Raw genomic sequence first — 21,014 nt, 5'->3', positions numbered from 1 at the left:
ATATCCAAATTTTCTTTCTTTTCTTTGAGATACCCTCTTCCCAAAGCCAGCTATGAGTATGTGCTCAAGTTATTGTAAGTTGTAGACAATTCATGCTGTGCAGGCAAACTACTCTGAAGAATTAAGTAAATACAGTTACAATTCAATGAGACAAACAGAGATATCAACGGCAAAATCACCAGCAAGCTGCTGTATGTTCATCTACAAAATTATATGCCTCTTGCTGATTGTGACAGCCCTCTGGCTTTGCCATGGCCCTTAGGTTTATCTTGACCTGGGTTCCTGTGTTTGTGTGTTTCTCCCTTCAGGTCCAGGTAGGTGGAGACTGTATTAATGCAACTTGGTGCACCTGACCAGTCCATCCAGAATGCTTTTAGGATCGGCCTTCCCCATTCCTTGTTCTCTCACTTCATGGCTGGCTCTCCCCCTTGCACCACGTTTTCTCTTGTTTGGTTGTGTTGCACTTCTTTAGTTTAGGCCATACAACACTACACATTCACACATCCACTCACCAACACTACTGATCTACTGATTGACCATTCCCCACATTAGATTCATATTTTGTTGCAACGTCTTAAAAACTAAATATAATTGCTTGATTTTATTTCTCTTTATTTTTCATGGCCTAAGAATTGAGTCACAAGATATACGATATAGTAATACAGCAAAAATATATATTATTGTTAGCTCAGCCATGTAATATGACAAACCAGAAATATGAGTAATTTACTAAAGCACTTAAAGAAATGTGGCTAATTTTTTCACAATTTTTTTCTTGCAACAAACAAAAACCAGTATACATAAATCATACTCAGTGACCCGTACCCTTCATGGATCATGACTATGTTGATCCATGAAGGGTACGGTACAGATGCTGGAGACAGGAACTCTTCCTGCAGAGCATAAATCCAAATGATCAGATGTTCTTCATACTTCACTTCAAATTTGACTTTCTGGTGTTGGTTGACATGAGCTGGTGCCATTTTATGTAAAGGAACTTAACTAAAATGAAAGGGGTGATCAACCATTGACTGTCTTCTGTTTAGTTTAGCTTCTGTTGACATACTGTATTTATTAACTCATTTTTTTTACCATATTTACCATTTACCAAAAAATGACAGGAGAAAAATTTTCACAGTTTTTTAATTTTATTTATTTATTTTTGTGAAAGAATTGGCATCCAAAGTTCAGACTGCCACATTAATGTGGTAGTGGGCACGTCTGAAGGAAACAGAGGGAAAGGACAGAAATGTGTGTGTATATGAGGATGCTTCCTCTTTTGCAAGCTGATGAAAAGAGGAGAAGCGAGAGGGGAAGGAGAGAAGATTTATACAGTAATAAAATCATGCACACAGAATGCTTTGGTTGAATATTTTGTTGAAATTTTCATGTCTTGAACTGTAATTTATTCCTGTATTAATTCCTTTTTGTTTGAAAGTGTTTGTATGTACAAGTTAAACAATCCTATAACAGTTCTTCAGGGAGAAGCCGGATACAACATTACTCAATTTGGTAACTTTGGGAGGAGCAGGTATGGTGATGACACGCTTGAGATAGCAGCGGCGCCTAGAACAAAAAAATTGACATATAAATACACCTGACTTCATATCATAAAACAGGGCTACGATAGCATCAGATTGATGATCAAGTTAAACGTTACATGATTTCTGGGTTTTGCTGGAATTGTTACAATTTTACCAAAAAATTGACAACATTTGTGTTTGGGCCTTTTTGCATACATGCATAAAGAAAACTGTTGGCCTACCAGTAATTACTGTCAAAGAAGCTCTCTGTGACATAATCGTAGAACTGGCAGTTGGGATCCTCTGTGCATTTCCTCTGGCACATGTCTCGGTCATCCACCAGCTCGTACCTAATGTCAGAACCTGAGAAAGCTTTTCCTTCATGAGCATCCTTAACCCAGCCTGTTAACAGAGAGGAACAGGATAGGCTGTCGGCTAAACTACAGAAATGCTAAAATCAAATAAAAAACATGAATAAACGTTGATATGTGTTGAATGATTCCAGTATTTTCTTTGTTCTGTTAGATTACATTTAAATACAAAAAATTAGCCTACACCTGATTTTATGAAGTCCTAGCACAATGCTTTATTTCTAACTCTGCAATACCCCTAACCCTAACCCCCTAACCCTCTGGCGCTAGCTTCATAAGGCAAACCAGATTAAGATGCTACAACCATGCTAGCAGCACTCTGAGGCTGTACTTAGGCACAGCCTTGCTTTAAGTAAATTGTAATGTCAGCATGCTAACATGCTGATGTTTAGCAAGTATGATGCTTACCATATTCACTATCTTAGTTTAGCATGTTAGCATGCTATCAATTGCTAGTTAACACTAAACATAAAGTACAACAAGGGCTGATTGGAATGTTATTAGTTTTTCTGGTATATAATCCAAAGTATTGGACAAACTGAAAGATGAAAATTAAGGGATCACCAAGATTATTACAATTCATCCAGTGGGCAACATGAATGTGTACCAAATGTCATGGTAATTTATCCTGTAGTTGTCAAGATATTTCACTCAAAGCCACAAATGTGAACCTCATAGTTACTGAGAGTCGATCCACGCAACCAGAATAGTTCACATGGTCTGTAATATGTGAAGGTCTCCTGTATGTCTTTTCTCAATGTTTTTGATTGACTAGTGATACATACTGTTATCTAGCTGACAGAAGCGTGCTGGTAGCCCAGATGTTACTCCCTCTTTACTTATGGTCACCATTTCATTTGGGTTGTTCTTCAGATAACATTTGTCATCATTACTGCAAGAATAATGAAAATTAAATCTTGAATACAAGTATGTCTACATTTTGAGGTAACAGAAAGAACAGATAACAACATTACAAATGTTGCCTATTTGATACACGAATCATATAAATATTTGTTTGACTTGACTGAGACAGTTACGTTGTACCCTTTAAAACTGCTGGCAAACACACACTACCTGGTGTAAGAGAAGTAAGTGCAGGAAGGATGAGCGGAGCACAATGTCTGACAGTGTTCAGGTGAGGCAGCGGGCAGCGTCTCGATGTTGTTTCCTTTGATATCAGTTCTTGGAAAGAGCTTGCCCTGACAAACTGTACAAAACACAGGTCAAACAATGAGAGAGCATGCATGACAACCTGCAGGATGCTTTCCTAATGCTATGACCTTTGCTGTTTGTGTACCTGTGTGAAAGGTCTGAGTTATTTCTGCATTGTGGGAGAACCCAGATACTACACCAGCCTTTCTTTCTATTGTAGGAATCCTTGGTATTGTCCAGCTGAATTTAAGGTGGCACTTGTACCTAAAAACAGAACAAGAAATGACACCATCAGGGAACATCACTCCACAAGAGTTAAATCTTATACTAGTCAGCATGTGAAAACAGTTGTACAATGTCTACTTTAGCTCTGGTGGAGTGTCAGGTGTAAGCAAACAACCCTGATGATGTCACAGCTATGTCATTAGGGTTATTTCAGCTTGGGCTCAATATTTTTTACAATATATATTCTGACCAAGGATCTTTGTTGCTGTCAGCTGTCAAATAAAGGCTTGCCAGAAAAAATATTAATGTCATTCATCCACATATATCTACCTTGGCACTCTTCTTCCTAACTCTTAACCACAAAACCCACAAATACTAAGTATGCTCATGAACCAGTACCTACAAAGCTACAGACTAATATGTCTAGTTTTTGAACTTGCAAGGTCAGCTAAGCTACGTTTAGTAGTTAAAGGACAATTTCACAATTTTTCAAGTCTGTTTTAAAACACAAGTCAAATGCCTATATGAACACAACAACAGGTTTTGCTTCCTGTAATGATCCTTTCCTACAGTAATACATTTTCAATAGAAGAAATGGGGTACAAAATACACAGCCCTCATTTTGTGCAAAAAATGTATTCAATAGTTTATAGTTACAGGATAGTTACAAAAAAGGGGAATTTCATGCTAAAAACACTGACTTTGGAAATTATCTGCTTTATCACCCAACTGAATTTCAGTGCAGGAGAAGCACACATTTCCTCTTATGAGCCAATAAAAGACATTACTTAAGTAACACCATTACCTCTGCCTCCAGAACAGCCCTGCCTTCACAAAATGACAATACAATTTAAACTGCAATGTGATATTATGTGATTGAGTTTTACCTAATCCTCTCCGGTGTGAAGACTCCATTTACAAAAGTAAAGAACTGACAGCCAGGGTCTTGTGTGCAGGCTCTCTGACACTCCTCATAGTCACTTGTGAACAAGGATCGGTAGTCTGCCCCTAGGAAGTCCACGTTCTGGTACACCTGGGGAAGACAAGGCTCTGGCAGACAGATGGACCAGCAGACAGACAGAAAGAGTAAAAGAGAGTTTCACCACACATCACTAATTAACTAGTGACTAACTAACTAGTGAATAACTGTTAAATGGTTCAGTGGTTGTGTGCCTACTTGGGTCTGGGTTGCAGGGTTTGAGAGAAAAGCCAGAGGTGATACCCTGCTTTGAAGGCTGAGCTTTGGGCTGTCCAGAGGGAGTGGACATGAGGAAGCAGTAGAAGTACCTGGTGGAGAGAGAGGCCAGTGTACTGAGGTTAAGCTTAAACTCACTTAAAGGGCAGAAAAAGCCTGAGCATATCAGTATGCTCATATATCTGGATTCACCTGTAGAGCCACCGAACCCCCAACTGATCCAGTGGGATGCTCTAATAAACTTGTTGATCTGTGATGCATTATTGAATTTGACACAAATGAAGTCCAGCATTTTTCATTAAGAGTTTGGCACACTGAAACTCAAAATAGCGCCAAAGTGGTCAAAAAATACTATAAAAGCAAGTACAGCTGTTTTAAAAAATAATACTTAAAATATATACCTTGTAACAACTATGATTTTGTGGTTCAAATTTGACAAATTTCAAGTTAAATTTTTAGTGTTTTGTTTTCTGAAATCAATTTAATCATCACCCATCACCCCTTGATATTTAATAAATGACTATTTCAGTGTCTATTGCTTGTTTTATACCTGTTATCTATGGTAGAGTCAGGCCGAACGAAGGCAAAGAAAAGACAACGGGGATGTTGGGTGCACAGGTGCTGACAATGCACAGCATCAGGAGAGCGGAGTACTTTTATCTCTGTTCCCAGGAAATTAATGTTCTCCAGAAGGTCCTTTCTACATTCTGAAGAAAAATGGACACAGACAGACACATTTACATGTACATATAAACATACACTGATTGTACCAAATGACTAAGTGATAAATATGTAACACAGTGTATGTATTACCTTGACTAAAGGAGAGACCACAGAGGTAGAGCAGACCCACGAAAATGAAAAGTGTTCCCATCTTCTCAGTTTTGAAGCTACTTAAGATTCTTCAAACACAGCTGCAATCAAAGGGATGTTTCTGCACCTATTGCAACTCACTCATTTATACTACTGCTCGATTTGCATGACTAGTTGTTGACATATTCAGCGATTGGCTGGCAGTAACCACTGTACAGCTGACTTGATGTGTAAATAACACAAATGCACACACTACTGTAGCCCAGCAAGTGTCAATATTCATTACATGAGCATGAAGGAGAGCAGAGCATAACTGAAAATTCAGCAAACTTCATGTCCATCTTAAAGTAACATAAAGAAGCAAAAGACCAGTGCTTCTGTCAGCTGGTGTCTGCCAACCAACACAGATACTTAACTAACACCAACAACCAGCTTGATTTTAAAGCAGTTTATTTAATGGATGTGATCCGCTGCCGATCACATACCCTTCCTACAAAAATGTTCAGATATCTCTACAACTTTTTCATTTGCCTTTAACCCACAGTTCAACTTAATTTGTGCAAAACAAGCCAACATTCATTTTCTTAACACAACAGTGCAAATTTGTTTTCCAGTTACATTAAGAGTCCATTCTAAAATAGTCACAAGGCTTTATATGATCTATTTTCTTTCTTCTAGAATACACTTCATGATTTGTGCTTGAACAAAACTAGTCAATAAAACTTTGCATTCCTTTTTTTATTTGTACATTCGTCACTACTGGAGAACTGCAGGTCCAAAAACTAGAGTGAAGCAAAGGACACTGAGAGCATCAGTAGCTGATACAGGTTATACAATACCTCTGCTGTCAAAACCATACAGGTGAAGGAGTCAAGGTAGAACTGATTGGACAAAGATGTTTTCACCTCAACCAAAACTGTGTAAAGAATTGGCATCCAATGTTAAAATTTGAAAGCAGAGATCAATGTGTGTTCAACAATTACTCATATAATCTTTTATTTAGCCAACCATCCAACCTGCCTCCTCTAATAAGGCAAAATTACCATATAAAAATAAAAGAAAGTCACATTATATTGACGCCAATGCATCAGTTCCCCTGTCACTCAAACATAATGTTGTGAAATGACACGCGAAAAGCTTAAAATGCGGCGTGATAACATGCAAAATGACGAAAGAAATTGGCCCTTTGCTGAGACCAGGCTGAGCGTTAGAGGACAGTGACTGAAAAAGAGCTGTGGTACAAATTCTCAAGTAGCTGATGAGGTGTAAGTGCAATGAGAAAGAACGCTTGACAATTTGTTGTTGTTTTTTAATATATATAATTATTAAAGTAAGAAACAACTGGAAGTAGACAAATGCATAAGAAGTACCATAAACGGCAAGAAAGAAGTGCAACATTCGACAAAGTGCTAAAAAGGATAAGGGACTCAAGTGTTGAGATGTTAACGGAAGAGCTGAGTTTTCAGGTGTTTTTTGGAGTCAGCAGACTGTATGGAGCTGGGTAGCCCATTCCACCATTGTGGAACCACAAACAAGATCTGGATCATGATTCCATACCAGTCACTGACAGTATTACCATTCATTTGCGGACCGGAACAGACAGGAGGGGACATACGGCCTAATGAGTGACAAAATATTGCCATACTAAGTTTTGTAATATTAGTTCCTGGCTCAAAAACACTTTGCTTACTGGAGTCTGTACCAACCTTTGACAAAGCGGATTCATATCCTGTGAAAATATCCTGCGTACATAAAGGTTAAAATAACAAATATATTCCATGTGATCAGAGGCTGTTAATACAATATTACTTCTACTACATGACTGATTCATTTACTTATTCAACCTTTTATTTGCACAGGGTAGTTTTTATGAGTACATACAGTTTACTTTGTCACTGCGATTATTTAGTGCAAAATTATTTTTCCCAGTGACATTGCATTAAACATAATGTCTTGGAGCCAGTAAGCAGTAACTGTAAAATAACATAAACAAAGCAGCGCCATCATGCTTGTATGTTTATATGTCTGTCTTTGTAAAACACTTTGGTGCAAAACCTGTTTGGTTTTTAAAGTGCTATATAAATAAAATAAACTTGAAACTTGAAACTAGAAATGTCAAAGACTCCACTGTCCCTGTTACATGCTGAGTATCTTGACTGCTCTTCATATTGTGCTTTGCTGCATCTGGTTCAGCTGACCTTACCACCACTCTGTGTTCTGTCAGTGTGAGGGCTCCCTCTCTTGACCATCTGCTGCTCTGTGTCTTCTGTCTGTAAAAATATTTGTACTGCATAGTCAGGACCCAGAAATATCAAACTGATGTCAAAGAGCTGCTGACAAATACACACTATGTGTTGCCTTGTTTCACATCGTGTATCATATTAAGTTGTATTTAAACACACCACAAAGATTAGAGATTATATCCAAAATGACTTTTTATTTCTTCTTCTTTTTAATCTCTTAAAGAAATGTGGTTAATCTTTTTTTAATCTTTTCATAATTTTTCTTGCAGCAAACAAAAAACAGTAAATAAATCATTCTCAGGCACTGCTAGACTGGGGACCCCTGCCAAAAGAAAGACGATCAAGGGTACGGTACAGATGCTGGAGACAAGAATTCTTCCTGCAGAGCATAAATCCAAATGAGCAAATGTTCTTCATACTTCACTTCAAATTTGACTTTCTGGTGTTGGTTGACATGAGCTGGTGCCATTTTATGTAAAGGAACTAACTAACTAAAATGATATATATCAAAATATATATATTTTGTTGCAACGTCTTGAAAAATAAATATAATTGCTTGATTTTATTTCTCTTTATTTTTCATGGCCACAAAAATATTTATTTACTTTTGTGAAAGAATTGGCATCCAAAGTTCAGACTGCCACATTAATGTGGTAGTGGGCATGTCTGAAGGAAACAGAGGGAAAGGACAGAAATGTGTGTGTATATGAGGGTGCTTCCTCTTTTGCAAGCTGATGTAAAGAGGAGGAGCGAGAGAGGAAGGAGAGAGGATTTATACAGTAATATAATCATGCACACAGAATGCTTTGGTTGAATATTTTGTTAGAATTTTCATGTCTTGAACTGTAATTTTCCTTTTCATTTGAAAGTGTTTGTATGTACAAGTCAAACCCTCTCAACACAGTTCTTCAGGGAGAAGCCGGATACAACATTACTCAATTTGGTAACTTTGGGAGGAGCAGGTATGGTGATGACACGCTTGAGATAGCAGCGGCGCCTAGAACAAAAAAATCAACATATAAATACACCTGACTTCATATCATAAAACAGGGCTACGATAGCATCAGATTGATGATCAAGTTAAACGTTACATGATTTCTGGGTTTTGCTGGAATTGTTACAATCTTTTTGCATACACGCATAAAGAATACTGTTGGCTTACCAGTAATTACGGTCAAAGAAGCTCTCTGTGACATAATCGTAGAACTGGCAGTTGGGATCCTCAGTGCATTCCTTCTGGCACATGTCTCGGTCATCCACCAGCTCGTACCTAATGTCAGAACCCGTGAAACCGGTTCCTTCATGAACATCCTTAACCCAGCCTGTTAACAGAGAGGAACAGGATAGACTGTTGGCTAAACGTCAGAAATACTACACTAAAATCAGATAAAAAGGATAAATAAATTGATATGTGCTGAATGATTCTAGTCTTTTCTTTGTTCTATTAGATTACATTTAAATACAAAAATTACACCTGATTTTATGAACTCCTAGCACAATGCTTTATTTCTAACTCTACAATACCCCTAAACCTAACCCAATAACCCTCTGGCGCTAGCTTCACAAGGCAAACCAGATTAAGATGCTACAGCATGCTAGCAGCGCTCTGAGGCTGTACTTAGACACAGCATTGCTTTGAGTAAATTGTAATGTCAGCATGCTAACATGCTCACAATGACAATACTAACATGCTGATGTTTAGCAAGTATAATGCTTACCATATTCACTATCTTAGTTTAGCATGTTAGCATGCTATCAATTGCTAGTTAACACTAAACATAAAGTACAACAAGGGCTGATTGGAATGTTATTAGTTTTGCAGGTATATAATCCAAAGTATTGAACAAACTGAAAGATTTTTTAAAAATTAAGGGATCACCAAGATTATTACAATTCATCCAGAGTACAACATGAATATGTGTAACAAATGTCATGGTAATCCATCCACTAGTTGTCAAGATATTTCACTCAAAACCACAAATGTGAACCTCATAGTTATCGAGATAGTCGACCCAAACAACCAGAATAGTTCACATGGTCTGTAATATGTGACGGTCTCCTGCATGTCTTTTCTCAAGTTTTCGATTGATTAGTGATACATACTGTTATCTAGCTGACAGAAGCGTGCCGGTAGTCCAGATGTAACTCCTTCTTTACTTAAGGTCACCATTTCATTTTGGTTGTTCTTCAGATAACATATGTAGTCATTACTGCAAGAATAAAATAAAACTTTGAATAAAAGTATGTCTACATTTTGAGATAACAGAAAGAACAGATAATGACATTACAAATGTTGCCTATTTACCACACAGGAGAGAAAAAAAGTCATATAAATGTTTGTTTGACTTGACTGAGACAGTAACGTTGTACCCTTTTAAACTGCTGGCGAACACACACTACCTGGTGTAAGAGAAGTAGGTGCAGGATGGATGAGCGGAGCACAATGTCTGACAGTGTTCAGGTGAGACAGCGGCCACTGTGTCCATGTCATTTCCTTTGGTATCAGTGCTTAAAAAAAGCTCACCCTGACATGCTGTACAAAACACAGGTCATACAATTAGAGAGCATGCATAATAACCTGCAGGATGTTTCCCTAATACTATGACTTTTGCTGTTTGTGTACCTGTGTCAAAGGTCTGAGTTATTTCTGCATTGTGGGAGAACCCAGATACTACACCAGCCTTTCTTTCTATAGTAGGAATCCTTGGTATTGTCCAGCTGAATTTAAGGTGGCACTTGTACCTAAAAACAGAACAAGAAGTGGCACCATCAGGGAACATCACTCCACAAGAGTTAAATCTTATACTAGTCAGCATGTGAAAACAGTTGTACAATGTCTACTTTAGCTCTGGTGGAGTGTCAGATGTAAGCAAACAACCCTGATGATGTCACAGCTATATCATTAGGGTTATTTCAGCCTGGGCTTGGAGACTACAATATTTTTTACAATATAGGTTCTGACCAAGGATCTTTCTTGCTGTCAGCTGTCAAATAAAGGCTTGCAAGAAGAAATATTAATGTCATTCATCCACATATAACTACCTTGCCACTCCTAACAACAAAAACTTAAAGAGGACCTATTATGCTCATTTTCAGCTCTAAATTTTTATTTTTGGATTCCACTAGAGTATCTTTGAATGATTCAGAGTTCAAAAAGCCCCTTATTTATCTTATACTGGCCCTTTATGCAGCCCCTCAGTATACACTGTGGCTGCGGTCAAAAAGTACGTCCTATCATCTTTTCCTAACCACTTTTCCTTGACCTTGATGGAAAACGTCATGAGGTCAAGGAAAGATGTGAAGGAGAATTCATAAGCACTTAGGAAAAGACAACTACGATGCTAAGAGAATCCGACTCTTACACTTACACTGGGCTATGTAATTATGCGACGGTGGATGTTATTGACGTGGGTCTGCCGTGGTGAAAGTACAATGTTCCGAAGATCTTAGATACTTTGTCCCGATCGTTCTTACCATGTTGTGTCATGCAGGCTATATAAACGTGGTGAAAAGTATTACTTCATCACCAATGTTGGACTTTAATTAAAAAAAGGAATATAGGCTGCCAGTCACAAAACTGAAACGAAATTGTGACATTGAGAATACTTGCTCATGCTCACCCTCCTGAATCCCAATTATTGTATGAAAATAAATGTTAAATGTATGCAAGATAGGCAGTACAAATCTACTACTAGCCTGTGCGTATTTTAAGAAAATAAGAACCACCATAAACAACCCAAATACACAAGCTGTGGGTCCTTGTACCCTCCATCCAAAGCTGTGTTCAACTTGTTTGATAACAGGAAAAAACAAGTATACACAATATGCATTATTTTTTTTCTGTTTTTCATGTAAAGAAAATCCACGTGCTTTTCACGTTTCATCTTCAAATCGGCAATTGGAATAGAAATTAATAGAATAGAAATAGAATAGAAACCTTTTTTTAGTTTTTATTGTTATATCTATATCATCGGCCTGCAGCGATCCCACCGCAGCAGAAACGGTGTGTCTGGAGATTTAAATAATGAAGTTTCGCTGATGTACCTAGTGCGTAACTGTGCACAGCGTCTCTCTTAATGAGAGTGATCCCTGCAAGTATTGAATAAATTCAAGCAGATATCTTTCAACATTACAGTCATTTTAGTGCCAAATTCCCTCTTTTTGTTATGATCCTTCCACTGCGGCGCAACAGGGAAACACTGTACTGGGAAACAAGAGGGAAGCATCGTAACCTCATTGATTATTTAAATCTCCAGACACACCAAGAGGACCGGTCAGGATCTAATATTAATTAATGTTAATTGGCAGTGTTTCCCAGTTGAGATACAGTGGAGAGATTATTAAATATCTGCAGCACCACCCCCCACTCCGCAGCAGGAACAATAAGTGTGTTTCCACATTAAGAGAGATGCTGTGCGCATTTACACACAAGGCACAGCAGCATAACTTCATTGATTATCTATCTATCTATCTATCTATCTATCTATCTATCTATCTATCTATCAGTGTTTTTGTAGAGATGCAGTAGGGGCAGATAATATAGATATAACAATAAAAGCAAAAGCGTTTTCTGGTTTTGGTTTAATTTCTATTCCAATTGCCAATATGAAGATGAAAATGGGAAAAGCACCTAAATTTCTGTTTTTTACTTCCCACGAAAAACACATAATGCATTGTATGATTGTTTATCCTGTTGTCAAACAAGATGAACACAGCTTTGCACGGAGACTACACGGATCACTGTGGTTGTGTAATGTTTTAATTGTTTAAGTTTGTGAATGGTGTGTCGCTTGATTGCCTTAAATATTGCTGTCGCAAGGAATTGTGGGACGGAATTATCTACTTTCCTTTCATAAAGGATAGTCAAGTGTACCCTATGCTAATGGAGATTAGAAAGGAAGTGTTGATGTACCTTTCCTTAGCATTTAGCGTATTCGAGCAGCTCTTATTATGGCTGCCACTTAGATACTTCCAGGTCATTTCACTCAGTTAGGAACCTTCCTAAGCAAAAAAGACTCCTAACAGTCCATTTGAGCTCCTGTCTCTTTAAGGCCCCTCTCCCAATGAGCCCACTCTATTCTGATTGGCCAGCTTTATGTATCAGAGTTGTGTAAAGTGTAAAGACCCAAACCAAACATTTCTTGCTTTACTGCTTCACATTAAAAGCTTTTAAATGACGAAATAACGGGAGTGAAACACACAAGTGAAATGTGTTCCTCAATGAATTAGCAGAGCTTCGTTAGTGGTGCTAAAAAACGGTCAAAACAACAACATATGGAGAAATATGGAGCTGAGCTACTGACACATGCGAAGTGCTCCCAAGGGACTCTCCATAACCTGTTGTTCCCCTTCTCCTTTCCACAAAGTTAGGTTGTACAAAATAGTCAATAAATGAAAAGTGCAAAGCAATAATCGCCTTTGAAGTTCCACATTACACGTTACATGCTGTGCTGTCTCTGTGTTATAGGCGTATAAATAGGTAGAGGTCTGTCTGCAATGAGGCGATGAGTAAAGTTTTAGCTCAGTAGTCGGCACAGTTGTCTATGATCTGGGAGATTCCAGTTCGAGACCCGGTGTGGGGACCTCCTTCGTAAGGTAGTTTATTCATGAACACTTACTGTAACACTTTAATTTTCTAAAATTAAAAGCATAATAAATACAAAAACAAGATTTTTAAGCTTCTTTCCACTTTTATACGAATACAAACACAAATACTTTTGCTGCTTCAACAAATATAGATACAAATACAAATACTAGGCTCTCTGCACATCCCTAGGCTCTGTGTGACTACCCCTAAAACGATGGAAAAATGCCATCATGTTAGCAGAGCGGGGCAGTGAACTCAGGCTCAGACTCAGATGATATAAAGAAATCTGTCACAAGCTGATGCCAGCTCGGGATGAAAGTAGAAAAAAATGTTGGAAACTTAATGTTCAGAGCAGTCTGAAGCCGGTGCTTTTTGCTCACTGGAATTACTTCTACATACCTTTACCTCATCACTGACACGTCAGAACATCCGACATTATGTGTCTGTATATGTCTGAAAATAAGGAAAGGCATAATATGTCCTCTTTAAGAATGCTAGTAAACCAGTACCTACAAAGCTACAGACTAATATGTTTAGTTTTTGAACTTGCAAGGTCAGCTAAGCCACGTTCAGTAGTTAAAGGACGATTTCACAATTTTTCAAGTCTGTCTTAAAATATGAGGCAAATGCCCATATGAAGACAACAACAGGTTTTGCTTGCTGTAATGATCCTTTCCTACAGTAATACACTTTCAATAGAAGTGATGGGGGACAAAATCCACAGCCCTCATTTTGTGCAAAAAATGTATTCAATAGTTTATAGTTACAGGATAGTTACAAAAAGGGGGAATTTCATGCAAAAAACACTGACTTTGGAAATTATTAGTTTTATCACCCGGCTGAATTTCAGTGCAGGAGAAGCACACGTTTCCTCTTATAAGCCAATAAAAGACATTACTTTAGTAACAGCATTACCTCTGCCTCCAGAACAGCCCTGCCTTCACAAAATGACAATACAATTTAAACTGCAATGTAATATTATGTGATTGAGTTTTACCTGATTTTCTCCGATGTGAAGACTCCATTTACAAAAGTAAAGAACTGACAGCCAGGGTCTTGTGTGCAGGCTCTCTGACACTCCTCATAGTCACGTGTGAACAAGGATCGGTAGTCTGCCCCTAGGAAGTCCACGTTCTGGTACACCTGAGAAAGACAAGGTTCTGGCAGACAGATGGACCAGCAGACAGACAGAAAGAGTTAAAGAGAGTTTCACCACACATCACTAATTAACTAATGATTTTAATAACTGTTTAAAATGTTTCCTACTTGTTTCTGGGTAGCAGGGTTTGAGAGAAAAGCCAGAGGTGACACCCAGGAGTGGAGTCTGAACATCAGGCTGTCCAGAGGGAGTTGACTTGAGGTAGCAGTAGAAGTGCCTGCAGAGAGGGGCAGATTTTTTGTGTGCATTTAACTTAAAACAAACATTAAAAAGTGAAGAGAAAAGTGGTTTAGATAATAAACTGCATATGGAGAACAGTGTGCTCTCATTTATTTTTAATTACACTATGTTTTGCATCCAGTACAGTGACTTCTTGACCTCTAGAAGGAATTTGAGTTGGAATTAGATTTTGTTCAGCTTTCTATTTTTACAAAGATTACTTTCAGTTCCTTGTTTTTTGAAAGCATTTTAAATAAAATAAATCACTTCTCAAAAGTGTCACTCATTTATTTCTAATAATGTCTTCTAATAATTTCTTGTTTGGTACCTGTTATCTGTGGTCCAGTCAGGCCGAATAAAGGTAAAGAATTGACAAGAGGGGTGCTGGGTGCACAGCTGCTGACAGTGATTCACATCAGGAGAGTAGAGGGATTTTATGTCTGTTCCCGGGAAATCCACATTCTCCAGAAGCTCATAGCTACATTCTGAGGAAATAGAAAAGGAGACACACACCTACAGTATTTATATGTACAAATACAAATACACACATATCAAATAGATTTTACCACATGTAAATGGTGAAATATAAATTCAAACACATGATCACACTTAGGTAGTATTACCTTCACTAATGCAGAGGCCGCAAAGGGAGAGCAGACTCACTAAAATCAAACGTGTTCTCATCTTCTCAGTTTCTCTGGTATTCTGCTTTCCTTGAGCAAACTACAGTATAATCAAAAGAAGTGAATCTGCAGCTGCAGGCTCCCCAAAGTTTTACAATCCCCACATTTATATGTCTGATCTGTTTGTACCACTGATTGTTGACACATACAGCGATTAGCTCACAGCAACTGTATGCAGCTGCCTTCTGGTGCAATGACGCAGACACACAAACCTGGAAGCTAGATCGAGTATCAAAGGTTGACTATCCTTTTGAAATCAATAAATGAATGGGACTTGGTTAAAAAAAATAGTAAAATAAAAAGGTGTGATTTTATGTATTCATAGTCAAATATCAATTGAAACTAAGACGTCTCAAGTTTATTGGCTGTTCCTAAACCAAATCAAGGGTTGATCAATCTTTGGATGCTGACCTGTTTATCCTGTCACTTCATTGTATTTTCTGTCCTTTAGAAAACACATTTTGCTTGAGCAGCTTGATTTAACAAAGTCCTTACAACCACTGTGTCACAGTGAGAATAAAACATAACTTGGAGGCCTGCAACTTGCAAGTCACCAGCTTACTTTGATCCCAGGGTGAAAGACTAAAAAACTCAGTCGTGTAATAATAAGTAGCCCACAGGAGCCTGAATCTGGGTTAATGTTCCAGAGTTTATGTTCTGTTTGTACAGCATGTTCCTACCCGCTGGCCAAGTAGGACAAGACAGGAAAACTGCATAAGTAGGATGAACTATGGACGAGCAAAGAGCATCAGTAGTTTATAGGAATTTAGCAACTTCTGCTGTCTAAATTGTTAAAGTGCAGAAACGTTTTCCCCTCAACCAGTTGTATAAAAGAATTGGCATCATTCAATTTGCTGAGAAATCAACTTTGATGTTGTAATGGGAAATTGCTGATCACTCAATAAACACACAAAGAGAGTATTGTCAGGTTATGAAATAATGTAATCAAATAATACAATCAGTAGTATAATGGATCGTTTTTCTGGAGACAAAGATACATACCACCTAGCTATCTTTTCTTTGTCTGGAAAGTTGGCACTAAGCCAGTCCCTTAAATACTACTTGTACAGAATTTAAAACATCTATTTACTAACCTTACAGGTCAGCAAACAGCCCTCAGATAGAAACGAAAGTCAAAAGTTCAACTAACCTAGGAACAGTCTCTCTTCACGACCATATATGACAGCACTCAAGCATGCACCAAGTAACATCACAAAATAACATTACCACCATATTAAATTAAGTACAAACCACACTATCCTCTAAAAGCTTATCAGATTAACACATAAACATCTACATAACTATAGTTTGTCTTATCACTGGCTCAGATAAAAGTACAACAGAATAAACTAACTGTTAAACACACAACTGCCTTATCTTATACAGCAAAGAACCAAGTTTAGAATAGACACAGCACAGAGGAATTTAGAACAGGTGTGAAACACAAATTAACACTAAACTGAACTTAAAACACTATCTGTAACATGTATAATATGTACAAGAAATACATCAAATGAGAACCTACTATTCAGTTTTCTCTCACAATGTATATAGAAGAATATATTGTTGTAAACCTTCTATGTAAACTGATCTTGATATTAATAAATCAGGTAAAGTTGAAAGTCTTTGTTTACAGTACAAAAACAGCATCTGCAGCTTACGTTACGAACAAATGATGACAGCAAATTCAGTACATATATATATATATATATATACACACGCAGAGAGTTAGATGAGTAGATTGATACCACTCTCATGAGGGTGATTCTTATCTAATCACCCTCATGAGAGTGAGGGTGATTAGATAGAGGGGTGATTAGAGTGGGGGTGGTTGATAAGTCCGTAAAGGCCTCTGAATGTACAACTATATCAACAGGTATGTCCTGTTTTTCCAATACAACAGTATTACTCCATGGTAGACAAAGTACAAAACTCCATTACTTGAGTCAAAGTATAGATACTCCTGGTCAAATATTACTTCAATACAAGTGAAAGTCAATTTTTTACTTGAATTAAAGTACTGGAGTACTTGCTTTTAAAAATACTTAATTATTCAAAAGTACATTTTCTTTTTAATGTCAACACATTGTCGTATTGTTACCACAATGAATTTACAGAACCTAATGACTCTGAAACAACCTACTGAATGCACTGACTTGCTTGCAGAACCTGTAGAATAAACATCTTGTAGAATAAGCCTATAGAAACACAACTGAATCGACAAAAGCACAGCCATTGTCGTTCTCATTTTTTTTATTTAAAACACCCCACCTGCACAAAACAGCATGGCAGTGCTCTGACACAGCTCTGGCAGTGTGTGTGTGTGTGTGTGTGTGTGTGTGTGTGTGTGTGTGTGTGTGTGTGCATTCGTGCACGTGTGTGCATCAGACACAGTGGGATTGCTGTAGATGCAGCTTCCTCAGAAAATAAACAGTAAATGAAACAATCTACCTACCTTAAAATCCCAGTTATACACCTCTAGCTTTATAACTGCCCAACAGCAACACTGCTTTATGCAAGACAAAAAAACAATATGAATCTCTCTTCATTTCAAAAATCTGAAACATGGACTTCAGATATGGGTGCTCTGGTGAGGAATCGTCATCTTTATCTGCCGTAGTCATCATTATCACCGCCAAGTTCAAACTGAACTGTTCAAATAGCCCTTTGAACTTGACTGACATCGCCGGAATAGCTTACTTGGTTTTTCTCCTGTGATGAACACAGCAACATCACATTTTACAAAAGAAAAAAAATGTCATCCGCTGACTTCAAAACTTTGCTTCAAAGTAATGAGTAACGGGAACCTTCATAGAAATGTAGTGGAGTCAAAAGTACTATACTTGTCTTTCAAAACAAATGTAGTGGAGTAAAAGTCATAAGTTTCCAAAAAATATATACTCAACTTAAGTACAGATACTTGAAAAATGTACTTAAGTACAGTACTCAAGTAAATGTACTTTGTTACTGTCCACCCCTGGTATTACTTGACTTCACAATACAAAATGTCAGGGTTTACATACCCATTTTCTGGGTTAACGTAACACCTTCAAACATGCGCTGGTACATCAGTGCTTGCTCAGCAGGGCAGTTAGGGATCAGCTTGTTTCCCTGGGACTTGAACTGGCTTTGTTGTTAGAAACATGAAAAGACCAACTATTATGAGAAGTCGCACGGAGCTCCGGTTTCTTTTCCTTTGCAGTTTTGGGTATCTGTTTGTCTATGAGGTATTGTTAAAAACATACAGAGCACAGGGAACACTCTCGCATATTAACTCCTTGGCTGCATAAATGTTTAACAAGGGCCAAGTTCATTTCCTTGGCCAAGTTCTTACCTCCAGGTACATGCAGGCAGCGTAGGACTCATTCAGGACATGAGTCCCATGTTTGAGGGCTGGAAGCTTTAAGAAAGAGTGAAATGTAAACTTTGGATAGCTACTTAAAGCATTATTTCTATCACAAAAATGAATATGATTGAGTGCTTATCAGGAAAATATGCACCCTGTTTACAGTGAACTCACCTGTCCCCTGGGATTCATGGCCATGACTTCCTGAGACTTGTGCTCCATTTTCTCAAAGGAGAGCAGTTTCTGGTTGTAACCCTGCAGGTTCTTCTCCTCCAGGGCAATCATCACCCTCCAGTTGTGTCAGAGTCATGTTCTTGGCCATGGTTTCAGGCTGAGATGCTTCACCTGATGGCTGAAGATGTGGACAGTGTGGAAAGAGTGAAGCTGGACAGATGCCAGGTTTTATAACAAGCTCCAGTCCATGACACCCGGATTGGTTGAACTAAATCCCATCCCATTTTTGTGATATCACCAAAGATCTGTGGCTTAAGACAGTTGAGATAGTTAGGTAGTTATTTTTAAGTTCTCATGTTACAGTAACGGCACAGATCTGCTGGTTGCATTTACACTTTGTTGCATTTTTACTCTTTTCATTGTGGAATGTGCCTCCAGCTCCACGGGCATTAGTGAAGTCAAACATGAGGAGGAGTGACTTCTCTTGCTTTGCACCATTACTCTGATCTCACATACATGGAGCTTAGCGTAAATTCACAGAAGAAGGCTATTTTGAACCATTCATTCATTTCCCACTCCTCTCTCTCTCTCTCTCTCCCCTGCTCTCTCCGCTTTCGCATCAGCTATTTGGGGGGGTCACTCCTAGTTATCAAATCAGATTCCTCCACGATCTCTAACTGCCAATCACGGCTCAGCTGTCAAACTTTAAAATCCGTTTCCCTCTCTGTCGCTGTAAACTGTCACTCCAGAGCAATCATCGTGACTCATGCTTCTGCATGCGTGCATCTGTCGTCATGCAGGTCGTTGTATTGGCGAGTTACGTTCTCAGACCGCTATGTGCAGTCTTGCTACAGCGTTTTACACCTATCTGCTCGCTCTCACGCAACGCGGTGGCTTCAGAGACGCTCGCTCGTCCTCTGCAACTCCGCAACACAGATGCAACAGACGGCACTCCGAACCCCGCAATCGGCAAAGGTGCTCCAGCGGAGTTCGGCTCAATTTCAGAGTTTCTCAGTCAACCTCTCTACTTCAGTCAAATCTAGACCAAACCGTCCCTCTCTGGCTGCTCGCCCGCCCCTACTCTGGCTCACCTTCACCTGGTCAGTGTATGGGGGCTTCAGGTGCGCTCGTAAACTACAAAACTATAACGTTCAAAATACTACTACCTCATGGCTTTTCTCGTTTAAGCATGCAGCGTTGCTATAAGTGTATTCAGTAGGCTATAGGCCTATATCAAGTGGACGTGTTATCGTCAAGGCATTCCAGCACGCGCATCAGGAAGTGAATTTCAAACAGTAAACGAACGCATCACGTGCAACTTATTCAGTCATTCACGCATTTCACTCGCCCATCAGTAAGTTAATGCATCTCTGTCATATATTTCAGTATTTTTATATAGTCTATAATTTCAGCATGTTCATCAGTACATAACGCATCGCATCAATGGGCGCATTTCACTATGTGTTTTACCCTTCAGGCATTTTATAGTGTTGTGTGGTGCCTGCGTCCTCTATTGCATCTACTTAATTTTGTTTTGGGTCAGAGGAAGTAGGAAGAGCATCTAGCACTCAGGTTATAATCAGCCCATACAGAGCACATAAGAGTCCTGCGCACGACTCACGACAGTTCAACAACGCGTATATGGAACTTGTAAGTGGACTACTAGTAGCTTTTGAAGGTATTTGCCATGCTAACTTTCAACTCGGCATGTGGGTCTTCAGCATTTTGCCATTGATATTTGGCATTTTTCCTCGCTAGTGCATGTCCATGTAGCTGTCTAATTTTTATGTTTGGTTCGAGCCTATTGACCATCATTTAAACAGGTAGCTCCCGGCCGAAAAGTGAAGCAAGGCGGAAGTGCCTTTAACCTGCTTTATTTCTAATGGCCAGCAGGCGGCGACTCATTTGGCTGCAAAAGAAGTCCAATTGTATGGAAGTCAATGACAAAATGACCCTACTTCTCACTTGACTCATTCAGTAAACACTTTCCTAATGAGTTTATGGTCTCAATCGCTAGTTTCAAGTCTTCTTCAATGCATCATGTTGTTCATTTTGTAAATCATGATCCCATTTAGAGTAAAATAGACAATTAAGCATTGTATGATTTAGGATGGGAAATTTTCAGTTCATGAAAGTTAATTGTAATATTTTGATCGCCAAAAAAAAAAATAGCGGACACTGGCCCTTCTCCCTCCATCTCCATCATGTAATCTCTTTTTCATTCTTCTCACACCTTGAGGCTGCATGTTTTGGAGCATCCTCACACTATGTCTTTGCAATGGTCTTTGGCTAGCTGGCTATCATGGTACTCAACTAAGGAGGAC

At 38.5% G+C, this 21,014-nt stretch overlaps 2 protein-coding genes across 2 annotated transcripts; both read right to left on the bottom strand.

Annotated features, from left to right (window-relative positions):
• Positions 1 to 1,426: 1,426 nt before the first annotated feature.
• LOC122970299 (coagulation factor XI-like) lies at positions 1,427 to 5,340 on the bottom strand. Its single transcript, XM_044336426.1, has 9 exons — positions 5,280 to 5,340; positions 5,017 to 5,173; positions 4,449 to 4,558; positions 4,159 to 4,321; positions 3,192 to 3,310; positions 2,969 to 3,101; positions 2,680 to 2,786; positions 1,766 to 1,925; positions 1,427 to 1,566 (listed from the first exon to the last, which is right to left on the bottom strand). Exons 1-9 carry the CDS (start codon positions 5,338 to 5,340, stop codon positions 1,455 to 1,457), a joined length of 1,122 nt encoding a protein of 373 aa, XP_044192361.1. The 3' UTR covers positions 1,427 to 1,454.
• Positions 5,341 to 8,082: 2,742 nt separating this feature from the next.
• LOC122970428 (coagulation factor XI-like) lies at positions 8,083 to 20,076 on the bottom strand. The gene is made up of 11 exons (XM_044336558.1): positions 18,691 to 20,076; positions 18,505 to 18,570; positions 15,111 to 15,210; positions 14,816 to 14,972; positions 14,376 to 14,485; positions 14,107 to 14,269; positions 10,146 to 10,264; positions 9,923 to 10,055; positions 9,626 to 9,732; positions 8,685 to 8,844; positions 8,083 to 8,519 (listed from the first exon to the last, which is right to left on the bottom strand). The coding sequence occupies exons 1-11, from the start codon at positions 18,799 to 18,801 to the stop codon at positions 8,408 to 8,410; spliced, it is 1,338 nt and encodes a 445-aa protein (XP_044192493.1). The 5' UTR covers positions 18,802 to 20,076; the 3' UTR covers positions 8,083 to 8,407.
• Between the last annotated feature and the right edge of the window lie 938 nt (positions 20,077 to 21,014).

This window comes from Thunnus albacares, chromosome 19, assembly GCF_914725855.1.
Source record: "Thunnus albacares chromosome 19, fThuAlb1.1, whole genome shotgun sequence".
NCBI classification, from domain to species: domain Eukaryota; kingdom Metazoa; phylum Chordata; class Actinopteri; order Scombriformes; family Scombridae; genus Thunnus; species Thunnus albacares.
This window is presented reverse-complemented; position numbering and strand designations above follow the sequence as displayed.

Coding starts and splice junctions, on each gene's coding strand:
- LOC122970428 (XM_044336558.1), bottom strand. CDS start 18,801: ATGATTGCCCTGGAGGAGAAGAACCTGCAGGGTTACAACCAGAAACTG. Junction 18,571..18,690: donor CCATGAATCCCAGGGGACAG/GTGAGTTCACTG, acceptor TCTTTCTTAAAG/CTTCCAGCCCTCAAACATGG. Junction 14,973..15,110: donor CGGCCTCTGCATTAGTGAAG/GTAATACTACCT, acceptor CTATTTCCTCAG/AATGTAGCTATGAGCTTCTG.
- LOC122970299 (XM_044336426.1), bottom strand. CDS start 5,340: ATGGGAACACTTTTCATTTTCGTGGGTCTGCTCTACCTCTGTGGTCTC. Junction 4,559..5,016: donor GACTCTACCATAGATAACAG/GTATAAAACAAG, acceptor TCTCTCCACCAG/GTACTTCTACTGCTTCCTCA. Junction 3,102..3,191: donor AACTCAGACCTTTCACACAG/GTACACAAACAG, acceptor TGTTTTGTACAG/TTTGTCAGGGCAAGCTCTTT.